This window comes from Phycodurus eques, chromosome 18, assembly GCF_024500275.1.
Source record: "Phycodurus eques isolate BA_2022a chromosome 18, UOR_Pequ_1.1, whole genome shotgun sequence".
Taxonomy (NCBI): Eukaryota; Metazoa; Chordata; class Actinopteri; order Syngnathiformes; family Syngnathidae; genus Phycodurus; species Phycodurus eques.
Genome location: NC_084542.1, coordinates 13,443,288 through 13,460,188, shown reverse-complemented (window position 1 = coordinate 13,460,188; position 16,901 = coordinate 13,443,288). Strand labels below are relative to the sequence as shown.

The 16,901-nt window shown below is 42.6% G+C and overlaps 1 protein-coding gene and 1 long non-coding RNA gene across 2 annotated transcripts; one reads left to right on the top strand and one right to left on the bottom strand.

Annotated features, from left to right (window-relative positions):
- Window positions 1–355: 355 nt before the first annotated feature.
- LOC133417309 (thyroxine 5-deiodinase-like) lies at window positions 356–2,723 on the top strand. The gene has a single exon (XM_061704986.1). The coding sequence runs from the start codon at window positions 595–597 to the stop codon at window positions 1,390–1,392; it is 798 nt and encodes a 265-aa protein (XP_061560970.1). The 5' UTR covers window positions 356–594; the 3' UTR covers window positions 1,393–2,723.
- Window positions 2,724–5,940: 3,217 nt separating this feature from the next.
- On the bottom strand, window positions 5,941–11,981 carry LOC133416850 (uncharacterized). The gene is made up of 3 exons (XR_009770298.1): window positions 11,575–11,981; window positions 11,386–11,488; window positions 5,941–7,538 (listed from the first exon to the last, which is right to left on the bottom strand). It is a non-coding gene; the product is annotated as an uncharacterized LOC133416850 (long non-coding RNA).
- Between the last annotated feature and the right edge of the window lie 4,920 nt (window positions 11,982–16,901).

The window sequence follows — 16,901 nt, the reverse complement described above, 5'->3', positions numbered from 1 at the left end:
AGTCGTGCAAGTAATGACCCCTTTTCCAGTTGCCTTTTCTCCCACGCAAACGTAGACAAAGACTATTTTAGAGCATTTGGGGGCATCGGTACGACCACGTGGTTGTCTCTCACGTTTTCTTAATGAAAAAATGGTGAACGACTCACCCCGGCAATCGCGTCCTGCTCGTGCTTCCCTTTCGTCCCGCGGTGCGCGTGAGTGCAGCGCCGTCTAGCGTTGACAAAAGTCCCTCCACTTGCTTCAGGAGCTCCCAGCTGATGTTGAGGTCAAACTACCCCTCCCCCCCCCCTCCTTCTCCCCCTTCTTTTCCCCCCTCCAGCACCATCCACTGCCGAAAGGTGAGCAGCAAGTCATGAATATGTGGCGAATATGTCATTTTTGTAGAGTTAGTGTAGCACGTGCACGTGCAAAGAGGTGACAGGAGGTAAACCCTCACCATGTGAGTGGGCGGAGATGCTCCAAACGGTGCCGGCCTTATAAAAAGGAGGGTGCGCGCACGTCGGTAGAGTTCCGTTCCAAATGCGCGGAGGCGACTGAGGGCCGGTTGGGATCTCCCCGTTTGTGGCGCGCGCGCGCGCGCTCGCACGCCGCACGATGCACGACTCCGGAGGTGTGCAGCTGGCTCGGGCTCTGCAGCTCGCCGCCCTCTTTCTGCTCCTGGTGCCCCGCTTCCTCGCCGCGGCCGTCACGCTGTGGCTCCTGGACTTCCTGTGCATCCGGCGCAAGGTGCTGCTCCAGATGGGCGCGCGCCCGCACAGCGCCGACGACCCGCCGCTGCGCGTCTCCGACTCCAACCGCATGTTCACGCTGGAGTCGCTGCGGGCCGTCTGGTACGGCCAGAAGCTGGACCTGCTCAAGTCGGCGCGGCTGGGACGCGCGGCGCCCAACACGGAGGTGGTGCTGGTGCCCGAGCGCCGCCCGCTGCGCATCCTGGACTGCGTGCGCGGCGCGCGGCCGCTCGTCCTCAACTTCGGCAGCTGCTCCTGACCGCCCTTCATGACGCGCCTGACCGCCTTCCAGCGCGTCGTCAGCCAGTACGCAGACATCGCCGACTTCGTGGTGGTCTACATCGAGGAGGCGCATCCGGCCGACGGCTGGGTGAGCTCGGACGCCCCCTACCAGATCCTCAAGCACCGCTGCCTGGAGGACCGGCTGAGCGCGGCGCACCTGATGCTGGCCCGGGTGCCCGGCAGCAGCGTGGTGGTGGACAACATGGACAACTCGTCCAACGCCGCCTACGGAGCGTACTTCGAGAGACTCTACGTCGTGCGCGAGCGGAGGGTGGTTTACCAGGGTGGCCGGGGCCCGGAGGGCTACCGGATCTCGGAGCTCAGGAAGTGGCTGGAACAGTACCGGAGGGACATGAGCGCCCGTCCGGTGCTGCAAGCCTAACTCGGGACGAGCTGCTTTGCTTTCGCTTTTCATGGGCTACGGTGCGCGATGAATCCACTAACTTGGGGGTTCTCAAACATGTTGGGGGTCCTGGGGGACCCCCTCAAAGGAAAATTGTCCAACTGTCAATACGAACGCCAATCAAACAGAACTACCAGGTGGAGCCCTAAATGCTTCAGCAATTAAAACGTCACGTATTTTGAGGGAGGGGGGGGGGGGGAACACGCACATAAATTCACAATTTTTCTCTGGAGAATTGTATTTTTTTTCCAGGATATGATCATATTAAAGTCAAAGTTTAACAAAGGAAGAAAGTCATATTTTATCCTCATATTATTATTATTATTATTATAAGAAAAACAAAAGAACAAAGACATATTTTGCCACGATAAAAGGTTGTAAGTTGTCTTCTCCCCCCCCCCCCCCAAGATAAAGTCAGAATATGATATTGACGTCCAAGTTGAACAAGGGGAGAAAGTCATGTTTCAAGTGAATTTCAAAAATACAACTTTATCCTCAGAATATTACGCCTTCTATTCTGGAAAAGATGCCTTTACGCTCTCATAAAACAGGACCATTGTCGAAGAAATGTTTTTTTGTTAGGACTTTATGCACCTTTTGTTCTTAAAAGACTTCATTCACGCAGGAATGTCAGATTTATAGTGTCACGTCACTATCATATCAGAGCTTTTCATAGGTCCAAAGTCCAGGTAGGGAGAAGTAATGAGTTCATCATGTTTTTTGATGTGTATGTGCTTTTTTAAACAATATATATTTTTTAAATGATACAACCTATTGCAAATCACAGCTCGCGGACCACCGGGGTTCCGAGGACCCCAGGTTGAGAACCGCTGCTGTAAAGGACTATTCTATATTTTATCCATGTTGGGTTCCAGCTGGCACCCTGGGGTGTCTGCGTGAAGTTCAGTTCTCAAACGGCCCAGCCACAGAACCGACACTGATGTTTGTGACACCCCGGCGGGTTGCCGGGTGGTGGCTGTGCCCATGCATGGCACCAGGACGACGGAAGGAACAATTAGGACGTGACGTCACGCTGTGTAATGAACAAACTTTATTTTATTTTTTTGGGGTAGAAAATAAACGAATGACACCGAATCTCCCGGAGTGACATCATGATGCAGTTTCTTCCTGTTTGTAACTTTTGTGGCTCAAATTGAGGTTAAGTAAGGTGCGTGCGTGTGTGCGCGCATAGTGGGAATGAGTGTATAATGTAATGTGTTTAACTCCCCTGTTGTACAGGGAAAATTGACCCACTTTATGGTATGAAAAATATTTTAAAAGAATTAACGGTTAAACTTATCCTGCTTGAATTATTTCCCATTCTTTTTCTAATAGAATCTATTGTGTTATTATATTTTGGCTGATTCAACATTGGGTCACCCTGATCCGGGAACATTATTGGTAAAAGGCTGATACAACAGGTGAGTTCATATAGCATAGGGGGAGGTGTGTGCAAATTCAAAAATACTTTTTAGAAAAAATATATATATATATATGAAAAAAATAAGGCCCTTATAAGACGTTTTATCCAAAAATTAAAAATATATATTTTCAAAATGCTTTAAAGTGGATTAATTTAACCTGCACCATAAGATTTTACAGGATTTTTTTTTTTTTTTACACAACATTTCACTGAAATATTTTATTTATTGTTCAAGAGGTAACTGAGCCTAATAGCTGGGTCATTAACTTGTTTTCATTTAAAAAATAATACCGAGCTAATTAAGCGCTCGTTATTTTCTGAGGTTCTATCAATATCTGAACCTCACTTTGTGGGATGTTTTGGAGGGAGGTGAAGCCTGGTTTCGTGGATGCGCCCATCTTGGAAATGGAAGTTGGCCTGGTGTTGCACTGACAAATCAGGAAAAGTGCCGAGTGCAACAATGGACTGCAAAAAAATTGGAACTAAACCTTGATTTGGACCAGTATTCACCTGAACGACAAGCATTTTCTATTCCTATTTCTGCACTTAACTTAAAAATGACAAAAATGCAGTTAGCCCACTCTTGTTCTCAGTGACATTTTTGGAATGAGGGAGGAAACTGAAGTACCCAGAGAAAACCCATGCAAGCACAAGGAAAACATGCAAATTCCACATAAAAAATGACAGAGGCCAAGGTATGAGCCCTGGAATTCCCTTCCTGTTAGAATAATTTTTTGTTTTCACCAAGACATATACGCTAGCAAAATTTGTTGAGTTTTGGGATGCTGAGGACCCCGTAAAAATAAAAAATATATATATCAATAGTTTTTATTAAAAATGACAAATTATAGTCTGTATATTTTGGAAAAGTAGTTGTTAATGATATGGGGATACAAAAAGGTGATACAAAATAGTCTGAAAATCATTATTTAAAATTGAGAGCTCACCGAAACTGAGGAAGTCTGCATTAAAGCGCTTCACAATGCTTGATGTTCTCAGTGACGTGCAACACATTTGTTAGGCACTTCATTTACTGCTTGGAGATGCAAAAAAAAAAAAAAAGAAAATCGATGGAAATCCTTATACAGTGTATATGACAGACATACGTACCCCTCCCCCTTGTCCCCCAAGGGATTACGGAGCTCTCTGATTCACATTGGTCCCATGTGGTTCGGTTCTCAAACACCCTCGCCTCAGACCTAGAAATTTCTCTTCTCCCATGTTGCTGTGACTTTCAACTCGTCTCGTCAGGGCCGGGCAAGGAAAAAAAAATGCACGCAAAAGAACAATAATAAGAGAAAAGACTCATCCCCCCCCCCACACACACACACAACTCCTAATCAATAACTGTAGACACAAGAACCAGTGATAAAAAAAAAAAGGGGAGTCGATCGGTGATGTCTGGGTGACCAAGGCGCTGACAGACTGATAAAGAGATAGCCGTTAACGTCGTTATTTACGGCTGTATTTTGAAGCACCACTATTATTGCCGCGGTTTTAGGGGCTCCGGGACCCAAAATTGTAAAGTGAATTTTTTGTTGAAGTCGTAGTAAAAGTATTTGTTTTGTTGGCAAGCCATTGAGGTCATGTTAGATAATGCGACTCAAAGAAATATATGCACACAATTTCAAATAACATTTTAAAAATGGGCACTTCAAAAGGAAATATTACGAAAAATTGACTTTTTATTAGCTTTATACAAATAGCAGTGGTCTCTAAGTGCCTGCCCACCCATCAAGTCTGAAATTAATCAATCAAGTAAATAGATTGAGAGCTAATAATAATAATTGCAGCCTTACTGGGTTTAGCCGCTTATGACATGATCAGCTCGGCTGGGTGAAGATCCAGAACCACTTTCATGAGACTGCCATGCGGAGGTACTATCATGGAGAAACACCCTGATGCCAGACGGGTGCGATGCCCCTGCATCATGTCAAAGCCAAAAGGTAAGCAGAGCTGCACTGAATTTTGTTGGGTGCACAGATTAACGGTAACGTCAGCTTCTGATAGTTGATCGCTTCGTGAGGTTGGTGACACTGTGGCGTATCCATGTGCCACATACACACAATGTAGAAAGAAAAAAAAAAGTTCCATAAATCCGTGAACAAAAGGGAAGCAAAAGAAACCAAACAAACAAAAAAAGGAAGGTTGTCGTCCAATAAAATTTCAGGACACTTAGCTTAAGACTGCAGTGACTTTCGTGGTCTTGCAACTGCACAGAAGAAAGGGGGGGAAAAAAAGCTTGACATTAAATATCAAGAGTGATATGAGCTGCTGGGAGAAAAATGTAAAAGCAGAAGTTTAAGGGAACACATGACAAGGTTCACCAACATGGTGACTGCGCGCAGCAGGTCGCCCCTACGGACCACATGAGTAGCCCGCCGACAGGCCTGTCCTAAAAATAGCACAATAGTGATGGGACACTGAGATTGTTGTAGAAATGAGCCTTTGAAAATGTAAACACTTGCAGAGATTTCATTTTTAAAAAATAGAGTTGCATATTGATATTTGTTTCCTGCCTTGCTAAACCTTTGTTGATATAGAGAGAAATCATGAACGCGATCAGTGTCTTCACCTCGAAAAATATAATTAAAGACATAATTAAAGGTCATTGGAGCAAATTTGTTCATTTAAAAGGGTGTATCGAACTGGTAGCTCTTCGCTACCAAGCAGGCTACCATCAGTACACAAGTAGTGACTCTCACCAACATAACATGTTGCTCTCAAATGTATCCGATTTAATCAGAATCAGAATCATCTTTATTTGCCAAGTATGTCCAAAACACACAAGGAATTTGTCTCCGGTAGTTGGAGAATGATGATGATGATGATATAATTACAAGATGCTGGAATTCCAATTTGTATGAGGAATGACGACTTTTTTTCAAGTTGTATTTATTTCTAAATTTATTGTAAAAGGAAGACATATGATTTGGTAAATATTTATTGTATTCTTGAGATCTTTGAATAGTCACTTGAATGTTTAATATTTTACTGGAACAGTGAATTTCCCTGGTGGATGAATATCTGTCTGTCTATTTATCTATCAGTGATATAGAGTAAATGGGTCAAACTGACCCATTTTTATATTTAAGATTGTAGACATACTTTCTCATGCTATTGACAGATATTATGACCTAACGTTTGAGTGGTAGCGTATATAATAAAAATAAATAAATACAGAAAAAAAATAGCATGGCCTTCTTTCCTGAACAATTTTATTGTAATTTATTTCTGAATTTGAATAGTATATTAATTTTAATGGTACACACAAGGGGCCAAACATTTTTATATATTTTTTTGCAAATATTACACAACTTACTGATTTTATTTCTGGGATTTTCCAATATTTGAAAACAATTATTTTTTGTCATGGGTTTTTTTGGGTGGTTAAAGATGCCTCGGGTCAGATTGACCCGTGAACACTCTTGGTGCAACAAAGTAAGAAATGAAATTAAGGGATTCATTAATAATTGATGTGAAAGAGCAGTGTGCACATAATGCATACAATAATAATGAGATGCATGGGGCAAAAAAAGCCTGATTTATATAATGTAAAAACATTGCATAACACCTTAATATAAGTTTACAAACATAGCTAAAATTCAGTCATGGCAATTCTGCATAGGCGTAAAACTTAATAAACTTATATTACCTACGACTACAAATTTTAAACATTGCTAATAAATAAATCGGGTGGAAACTGGATGAAACATTCACTTTTTTTTCTGTGAGTGCGAGGAGGGGCAAATTGCAAGGATCAACTCAGCTTGGCATCTGTCCCGGTTGCTATGGTGACCCGGTTGCCATGAAATCCATTTTATCTGGCGAGATCTGTCTGCTGGTGCAGATGTCACCGGGCGCCGCTCTCAATAACAAGACCTCCTCTGTCAATAACAAAGAGTGGACACATTAGCAGGAGATTTAAAAATAAAAAATAAAAATAAATCATAACCAGTGAGAACACCAATTCATGTGAATTGACACTTGTGGACTTGTTCTGTTTTTCGTTGAAATACCAAAAACCAGCCAGATGCGCTGTGTGGCACTCATGAATGGAACTAGATGATTCAGGCCGGCCATAACCTCGTCCACCTCCGTCTCCTCCTCCACATGACGCAAGTCTGAGCGCAACTGACGCGTGGCTCTGCTGCGTGGGGAGGAATATCATCTGCTCTCTTTCCAGTGGTTAATAACCCTCCGGTGGGATATGGAAATGTTTTTACGGTTCCTCACTGCTCACCTGCATGCTCCGCGCTCTCATCTGTATGTACTGTACAAATGTTGCACTCGCTTCCTTTCACGTTGCCGCTAAAAGACATGCAGCAGCACATCAAACCGTCTATTTGAAGGTGTTTAAACCCAGTTTGCCGAACTTTTTCTAAGTGTATATGTGAATTTTGGGCCTCAAAATGGAAGGAAGCTGTCCAAATGTTTTCCCACTCGGTTAACAAAAGTGACATCTAATGGACGGCTTAATGCCTCTAACATTGTGGGGAGAGTTTGCCTGAAAAAAACACACACATCTATGAGACCTTGGAAGCTCACTTAACACAAAGTGGAAATGCCGACGTTTCCAGGCCACAGAAACACTTCTGCTTAAGTTGACGTTTGATGGCTTTGGAGTGTCCAGCCAGGCGAAGTTGAAGACAGCGAGGATGATTTACAACACCAGAGCCGTCCGAGTCCCCCAACGAGTTCTCTAGAAAAGACACGAGCACAAAGAAACGAAGTCAGATGAGTGCTTATACTGGATGTGATCTGTGTGCGAGGTCCTGGTAAGAGCGCCTGTCCTTGGCCAGCGTGTCGGCTTTTTCCTCTCTTCTAAACATTATTGTCCAACTTCTCTCTCCAAACTCCGGAGGTGGTTTTAAGCCATGCTCTCTATCATAAAACTTGGACTGCCTCAAACATTTATTCCCTTGGTCCCGGATGAAAAGCGCTTGTCCCTTTTGGGAGTTTCATTCCAATTGGAGTTGTGTTTGGGATGGCCTTGTCGATCTTATCTTTTAAGTCACATGTGTCTTCAGATGCCACGTGTTATAGAGATTATTAAAAATGAAAAAAATAAATAAACTTGGAGGCATGTAAGAGTGGTCAACCTCAAAAGTCAAATGCACCAAAAGTGGTACAATTTGGACATTTTCTGGAGCAAAAAAACCCACTGACGACACTGCATTACAACCAGTCGTTTCTAATATTTTGGTTCGCCTGTTTTACCCAATGAGAGTCAATACTGTGCCCACAATAATAATCAAAAATCCTTGTTTTTTTTGTGTTTTTTTTGGAGGGGAGGGTTCCATCTTTGTGAATCATCACAGGAATTTGATTTCACACACAAAAAGGCGGTGCAGCCAAGTGCAAGGGGCCAACCATGTGGCGCCACATAAGTAGCCACAAAGCGGACAAAAAAAAGCTTTTTTTAAGAAGTAACAAGCAAAACAGTGACTGACACTATTTTTTGCTTTTGTGACACCTCAACCCCTAAAACAAAAACAAGACTGAGAAAGGGCATTTGAGAGCAAAATAATTTATTGACAGTTATAATACTAAGAAAAGCACCGTGAGTAACGCTGATTTAAGAATGGCTCTAGCTGAATGTCTTTGGCTTTTTTTTTTTTTTTTATAAACACACCCTTCACCATTCACTACGTGAACAGCGCCATCTTTTCTCATGATCCCGATACATACTTTCAATTACCGTGACACATCCTCCGTTTAAACTATACAAATACATGCACTCCTCGAGTGTGAGGTGCCCAAACCTGTCTGACTTTAAAAGTTATTTTTCTCTCACAATCAACGTGACAAGCTGAGATTCACACTTAATCTCTCTTCCACTCAGAAGCTTTGCAGAACTCAAATCTAAAGCGATGCAGTGTTGCCATCTACAGGAATCTGTGAGGCATTACAGTGGTTTACAAACCTGAATTTCACAGACAAGCTGGGCAAGTCCCTGTTTCTACCCATTGAAAAAGGTACTTGACGAAAGGTTACCGTTGGTGGCAGCGAACAATGGGATTTCAGTTGACAAATATAAACGTCCACGGCAGTGAATGAGTTAATAGTTTACGCCGTAAATACACCACAAACTATGATCCCAAAACTGTTTATCATTTAAAACTCATCTCACAATATTACCCTTAAAAATAAATGACATGGATGATTTGATTTGGACATACAAAGCTTGTCTCTCAGTCTAGATGTATATTTTTAAAGTACTCTATGCTAATTTCTGTACTACTACTGATTTAGACAGGGCTTTGGCAGCATCTTATGTAACCTCAGCGTGTTTCAAAAAGAGCAGAAAACCTGCGAATAGGTGAGTCTTTCAGTGAATCTCTGGGGATTGGTTCCCTAGAAATAACGTGAATAGTGAAACATGACTATGCTGGTTTACTGTGTTTTACATCAGACAAATCTCATGATGCACTACTCAACAAAAATGGCACCCAAAGTGGATACACAGGTTAATTGTGTGTCTTCTGCCATCTAGTGGTTCTGTCGGTCACTATATGTCGGTGCCATAGATAAATGAACAAAGGACCAGCTATGAGAACTTGGATAATGGTAGGGAATTACTGGTCTAAGACAATTAAAGGACAAACCAGTTATGGCCCAACTAGCTTACACAAAATTGGACTGGACATGACTATCAAGCCAACGTAATAGGCCGATCGATCAGGGCAGGACATCGTTACCTTATCGTGAGTGTCAGCGGGATGTGATCTTAAGTTGGTGTCGCTATGTGCCAGCTCTCTCCCACTGGCCTAGCAAAATCGATAAGACTGTAGGACGCCGTCAAGGGAGTTGCATTAATGTGGCTTGACCTCAAACTCTAATTAGAGAAGGGCGCGCCTGTTGGGAGGACATCACGTGGGGTAAGCGTGTGACCTTTTATGGACACCACCTCAGGATAACTCATTCGCCTTTCTGCTGCATTCTGATTTGTTTTTGTGTGGATACACTGGAGTCAGAGAGATCTTATTTTTGCAATGTGAGAATGCTCGCACCGGTGTGCGTCAGATAACGGGGTTAGGTCATGGGATTTGCATGTTTTTTAAACCCTCCTGTTAAGTCACGGGTCAAATTAACCTGCGTTTATATTTTTGAAAATGCAAATAAATCTTCTGATTGTCTTGCTTTTATAAATATCTATTTATTGTTGCTGAAGAGGTCCCCCACTGCTTTCTGTCCTCAATCTATGTACATACGCAAAAATGACAACAATAAACCCAGCAGAATTTTAATAGATTTTCAAATGTGTCAAATTAACAGAAATGTCGAATACACTCATTATTTGTCACACACACACACACGCACGCGCGGGATCCACTGTCATTTTGAATCTGTTACACTCACTGCCAGTTAAACCGAACCCATATTTATAGTTTTTAAAACAATTTTAAATACATTTTGAAAGCTTTTTTTAAATTATTAAATCATCTATTTCTCATCTCAAATCATCAAGAACACACTGGTCACGGAGCACAAGAACAAATGCTCAGTTACTATCATACTTCCTGTTTTTCATTGGACTTTTATATTTATGGCCTAGAAGCTCTAATTGTGACTACACTAGTGTGTTGGTGTGATATATGTGATATATGACGCGTGATATATGACGCGTTCCGACTTAGGTAAGAATTCAGAAATGGTGCAAACCGAGGACCCCTGTATGCCATTTGATGGAAAAAACATCTGCGTCTGCAACAAACTCGTTCACCCTAGCCGTTTATGACAAAACCCTCTCATCTGAAAATCCCTCTTCGCAAAATGTCATCTCCAGGACGTTGTGCATATTGCTTTTTGCTCAGGCGAGAATCGCCAAAGACCCGCTTCATTCCCTTCTTGCCACCGTGTCTGCCCCTTCCTGTCAATCACTGCTGCTTCAAAATGCACTTCCAGACGGTCAGGTCAGGTTGAGGAGTATACATCGCGTCGCCTCCACCTGTGTCACTTTGAGTGCTATTGCTTATGCGTGTGTGTGTTGACTACACTATAGAGACATTGTGCATGTAGTGTGTTCCCAGGTGCTCGAGATATGCTCGTGTTCCAGACAGACAAGTCAGAGGAGCATTGTGCTTGAAGCCACCCTCCGATCTATTCATTATTGCTGTAGAGGCCCCCTGCTCCTTTATGTCCTCAATGTATGTAAACACGCAAAAATGGGCTTCAACATTAGGTATAGTTGCATAATAGGATCCAATGTCATAGCACTGCATCCGCTAGCATGACATTGGTATTTTCCATTTACTGTATGTTAGCATTGAGCAACGTAGTTTGCGTGATATAAATACACGTGTAATTTTCTTCATGTTCAGTTTGACAGTAAACGTCAACAGGGAAGCTTGAAACCTCTTTTTTGAGGAAAGGTTCAATATTTGCTCCACCAAAAATAAAAAATAAAATAAATAAATCAGCTGCTCTATTTAATCTGCCTTTACAAAGATAGTTGTTGCTCCAGCTCTTGTATTGGATCTCATTCACTTGGAGAGGTATACCTCACGAACTGTCCAGTGAGTGGACTTTACGTTACATGGCCTTACTTGATTTGCATGACCTGAGTAAAAAGTCACTTGATGTCCCTTCTGGTCACACGGAACCCACTGGAGGTGAACGCCTGAAAGGTCCTGTTTTGACTGAGCTCCGCTGGGAATAAAAACAAAAAAAACAGCCTGGGTCTCAGCTTCCCATAATAATCGCTTGTTATTTTGCAGAGGAACAGGATGTCTTACCCCGAGGTCCACGTAGTCGTCCTAAGCTCTTCTTTGTTTGGGGGCGGGTGTGAGGGGAAGGGAGGGGATTTTTGTTTGCACTGTTGCCATGCCGGATTCAACACCTGGGGGGTTGGTTCACTTTTTAAGCTTGTCGGGAAGTAGCAGCATTGTCGCCGGTGCGGGTCAGGCTGGGTGACTCTTAATATCAGCTGTGACGGAGGCAGGGTGTAGGGTGAGGTGGTGCAAAGGCAGGCTGGTGGGAATGTTCAAAACAAATACATTTTCTTCTTTACAAAATTCAGAACACTTCTCACGTCAGAAATATTGGCACATTTTTCACCCGGGAAGGCCATCAACATCTACCAAAATGATGCCCCGAACATGCAAACTCCCCACAGGCGAGGACAGATTTGAACCTGGGTCCTCAGAACTGTGAGACAGATGTGTTAACCAGTTATCCACCACACACATTTACATTTTTATAAATTCACGTTGTATAATGAATATTGACCCATGTCTTTTTTTTTTTTTTCTTCGATGCAGCGGGTCACCTTGACTCATGTATCTTTTTGTGTCCCAAAGAAACAGAGGTTAAAACAGATTTGAACTTCACTGTGTAATCTTTAAAAAAACAAAAAAACAAACAAAAAAAAAAAGGATGTGAAAAAAATCAACTGTATTGTCAGAATACAGCCATTTCCAAGTCGTCTTGAATGAAACATAACCTTCCTCGATTTGCCCATTTCTTATCTCAGCACTAGCAGGCAACTTTCGAGGGAATTGTGGTTTAATTTCCTTTGACGATCCCCAGATGGGAGTGATGCAAAGAACATGCCGACGTGACGTGGCACGTCTAAGAAACTTCCAGAACCAGCTGGCTGGCAGCGGGGTTACCTGAGGCCACAGCAGTTGCATTGTGCTCACGCCTCAGAGAGACACATGCTGCCCGGTAAACTGAATCTTATCCCCACAAATGGAGATGACGGCTTTTATCTTTTGTCCTTATCCCATCATCGGGCTTCTTTTCCCCTGACCAATGTCCTGTTTGGATGCTGTGAACAACAGAGGGTTCATGAGCAGCACAATGGAGGACTTCTGCTGGTTGTGAAGACACTAGACTGTTTTTAAAATGATGTTTATAAGGAGAGGAAAATAGCAGCGCCACAGGGAGTTCATGCAACACGACTGAAATAGTAAACATTATCCAATCAGCGATAACAAAATCTGGCCAGCAATATAGTGGCTTGTACAGACAGAGCTGCCTGTCATCTGGCAGAGATGACTACTTACTAAGGAGTACAAAGGTGTCAACAATGGCGCAGCCTTCTTTTACGTATCGGTTGCTAGCTCCCGACTGAGGCAAAAAGTTCTTCCTTTCAGACATCTAGATTGCTCATCTATTTTTTGAGACCCATGTCCAACCCAATCCGCAGACATTTGAGCCATGAGTATCCAAAGCGCTAAAAACAACACTTGTGATCCAACCCAATAATTCAAATGATCCATCTGATGTTATGACGCTCACGACTGAATCTCCATTGAAACATCTGTGTGTGGAGTTAGCATGTTCTCCCTCTGCTTAGGTGGGTTTTCTCCAGGTAGTCCGGCTTCCTCCCACATCCCAAAAGTATGCTTCGTCGGTTCATTAAAAACCCCAAACTGCCCCTACATGTGAACGTAAATGGTTGTCTTGTTCCCTGCAATTGACTGGGGACCAGTCCAGGGTGTACTCTGCCTCTCATGCAAAATCAACTGGGATAGTCAGAATCAAAATCCTCTATTTGCCAAGTATGTAAAAACACACAAAAAAATTGTCTTCAGTCGTTGGAGCTGTTCTAGTATGACAGTAAATTCTGAGACAGAAAAACACACTGCGGAGAGTCACTTAGCCTGTAGCAATTTAATGGCAAGAGGGAAGAAGCTGTTGCAATGTCTGCTGGTTTTAAGGGTACTTACAGGAAGACAAACAAAGCTTCTTGTACAAAAGAACACTAAATGCAGGATGTACTCTATTGTTGTCCTCATTAACCTAAAGGCCAATTCACACTATGTCAGCGTGTCCACAGGTCACGCCTCCGTCCATGTGCCCCTGACCACACATTCACCAGAGCAACTAACAAAAATACCAAAGGTACTGATGATGCTTCTCCTCATCCATGCCTCTCATGTCTTGCACCAGTGTGCTAAATTCTCCGTCCCGACGGTCATTGCATCTTCATTTTACTTTGTCCTCCTCTTCAGCCAAATACTGTACAAAAGACACAGGAACTTGTTTCTTTTCGCTTTCGCAGGATTGCCGTTTTGATTAAAGAAGCAATGCGCATGCGTGGAACACGTACCAACATGAACCCTGAAATGTACTAATAATGAAAACGCATGCACATCTGCGGTCTGCATATAGTTCTAAGCGGTCTGTGAACACGCAATGCGGAAAGTATGAATCGGCCTTACTGAGGACAATAGCTAAAGAAAAATGATGGATGGATGGATTTAATGAGGCAGCTGTAAAAAAATATATGATGTTTGCTCAAGTGAGAGATGGGTGAGACTGCAACCTTGGCTTCTGGAGCAATAACAATCCGGAAGAAGTAGAGAAAGGTGTTTCATTCCCTTGAAGACTCACAGTCAGTGTTTTTTGGGCATAATCTGACAGAAACTGAACTATTCTTAGCCGTGATTGGGTCATGTCATGTTCCCTGGAAAGATCCTGTCCAGACAGACACAGCCTGATTCCCAAGCCAGGTGCTTTGATACAGCCCAGTGTCAGACATTAAAGAGATTGATGTCTGGCTCCTACCCAAACACACTCAAGTCTATAGGGATCCTCCATTGCAAGGTGCAGTTTCAGTGAAATCCTATTCCCGACGTGTCAGTTCCTCCAGAAATAGAGATGGTCAGAAAAGACAGACTATAAACACAATAAAGCCTGGTTTACAACAAGCAGGATAGTCTGATAGCAAGATAAGAGAACCTGAGATTTCTTTCTGGTTTCCTTCTGTCATTGAGAAGGTACCAAATGGACAGAGTTGGACACCACAGACTGTTGACTGATCGACAACAAGGTTACTTCCAGAAGTGGAACACGAAGAAGAGAAAACTTCTTCAAGAACTTCAAGAACTAACACCAAATTCTGAATGTCCACCATTGCTGTTCTTGGTATTTAGTCTGTGGTGTTTGTCAAATTCGTAGGTGGTTTGCTCTGTCACACTGTTTACGTAGCGAACATCCTTGGTCGATGACAGGTAGTGTTGAACTCGTGAGTTACACCACCACTTATTGGTTTGGTGTGTGTTCTACTGCAACAGACATGCAGCTCCTTGGGCACAACGTCCAAATTTGTGGACACAAAGACAGTCTTCCAGTGTAAAGTCAATGATCTTCAGGTAGATTTATGAGATCAACCAAATTAAAACTGCAATTACAACCCTTAAACCTCGTTTCCAGCAAGTAGGATAGTACAGTTCAGTCTGATACTGAAATAACTGAACCTTTAACACTGTAGTCTGTGTTGTTGACTGGTTGACAAAGAAAGGGTACTTACAAGAAGAGGAAAAAAAGCTTCCTGTACTAAAGAACACCAAATGCAGGATGTACTCTATTGTTGTCCTTTGTGTTAAGTCCATGGTCTTTGTCTAATTCACACCTGTCACATCATTTACATCACAGAGCACCAGCATGGCAGACTATGAGAAGTGTTAAACATTTGTGGTTTCCTGGAGATTGACTAGCAAGTTACACTGCGACCCACTGGTCTGGCATGCATGCTAAGGCAACAGACGCGCAGATCCTATGGCACAACATCCACATTATGGTGGCCATAGAGACAATCTTCAGGTAGATTGATGAGTCACGGTCTAGCTATTAATACCGCCCCTCGAACCCCATCACCACAACGGTCACTTAAATCACTTATGAGTCAAGGTAAAGTAACGCACTGATGAAAGCTTTTTCCTAAAACCTGAATGCACTGGAGACGGACATTCAAAACTTTCTTTTTTTGGGGGAGCCTTGTTTCCATAGTGATGGGTTCTGACATCCTCAGTCGTGACAAGCTATTTTTTGGTTGCTAGGAGGAGGGATAAGAGTAGGGGAGGGGGTCTAGCACAGGCACAGTGTATCACTGACATGTCAAAAGAGGGCTGTCAGAGCAGCTTGATAAAAACAAAATAAGACAATGTACCACATAAAGTTTTGCGCATTGACAGTGGCCGATAACGAACGCGAGTGACCTCATGTGCAAAGATGAGAGAGCGAGACTAGCATATGTTGATACTCAATGACGCACCAAGTCCAGAGGAATGTTTCCTTGGTTAATTTGGCAACAATGTGCTGATAATCAAGCAAATCTGTTTTCAATAGAGCGCTGGTTTCCAGACAAAAAAAAAAGTATTACTGAAACAATATTTTGCTTGTTTAACAAAAAGAGCACATTGGACTGAGAAAAGGCTAAATACTAATCGAAGGTGGCTGTGTGAGAAAAATTAATCACTTATCCTTGTTTCGGCAACTCCAAAGTGGAAATTTCCACGTTCGCCTGTGGATCCCAGCAGGGGTGTCAGTGGAGGCATCAAGCGTGTGCCAACACTCCCTGCTGTGCGTGAATGAACGCATAGAACCCAAACGACCTTGGAGGAGCCAATTTAGAAACTATGAATGGCTGAGGGCAGGCAGCATACAGCAACTCCTTGAAATGGTGTCAAAGACAATGTTCCAATCAAGTCTAGATCTCATTCATGTTCAGTTAGGGGATTAGGCTGCAACTCAAATGCTAATTTTCCTGCTTTGTGGTAAAAGCAGACACGCTAGATCATATTCGTAATTTAAAACGAGCTCGAAAGCACAAGCAAACTGCTACATAGCAGTTTCGAGCTTTAAAGCGATAGCTACGGTACGTAGCCTACCGACAGATTAAGTCAAACTTGCGACACAAAGACCTACAGGTGCAGCGCAATAAATCAGAATTAGAAAATTTAATGTATTCCTGAATTTAAAAACTTGAAAACAATAACAAATAAAATAATGAAATAGTTGACTCTGGGTAATGAATCTGTATACATTATTTTAGCTTACAGCTAACGAAAATGTCACATTAGAAACAGTCAAAAGATTTTAATATGAAAATGAGGTTGGAATTGGCTTCCTGAAAATTATTTTCTTGCTTTGAATTCATCTATATAATTTACAAGTTTCACTTCTGGAATTGCAATGCTGAAATAAAATGAACCCTCTACCCTACAGCATTCAAATTCATTGAGATGCAACTAGCTAGCAAAAAAAGATGCAAGATAGCTAGCAAAATTCAGACAGAATAAGTAAAAGCTCAAAAGCAATCTAAAAGCAGGGC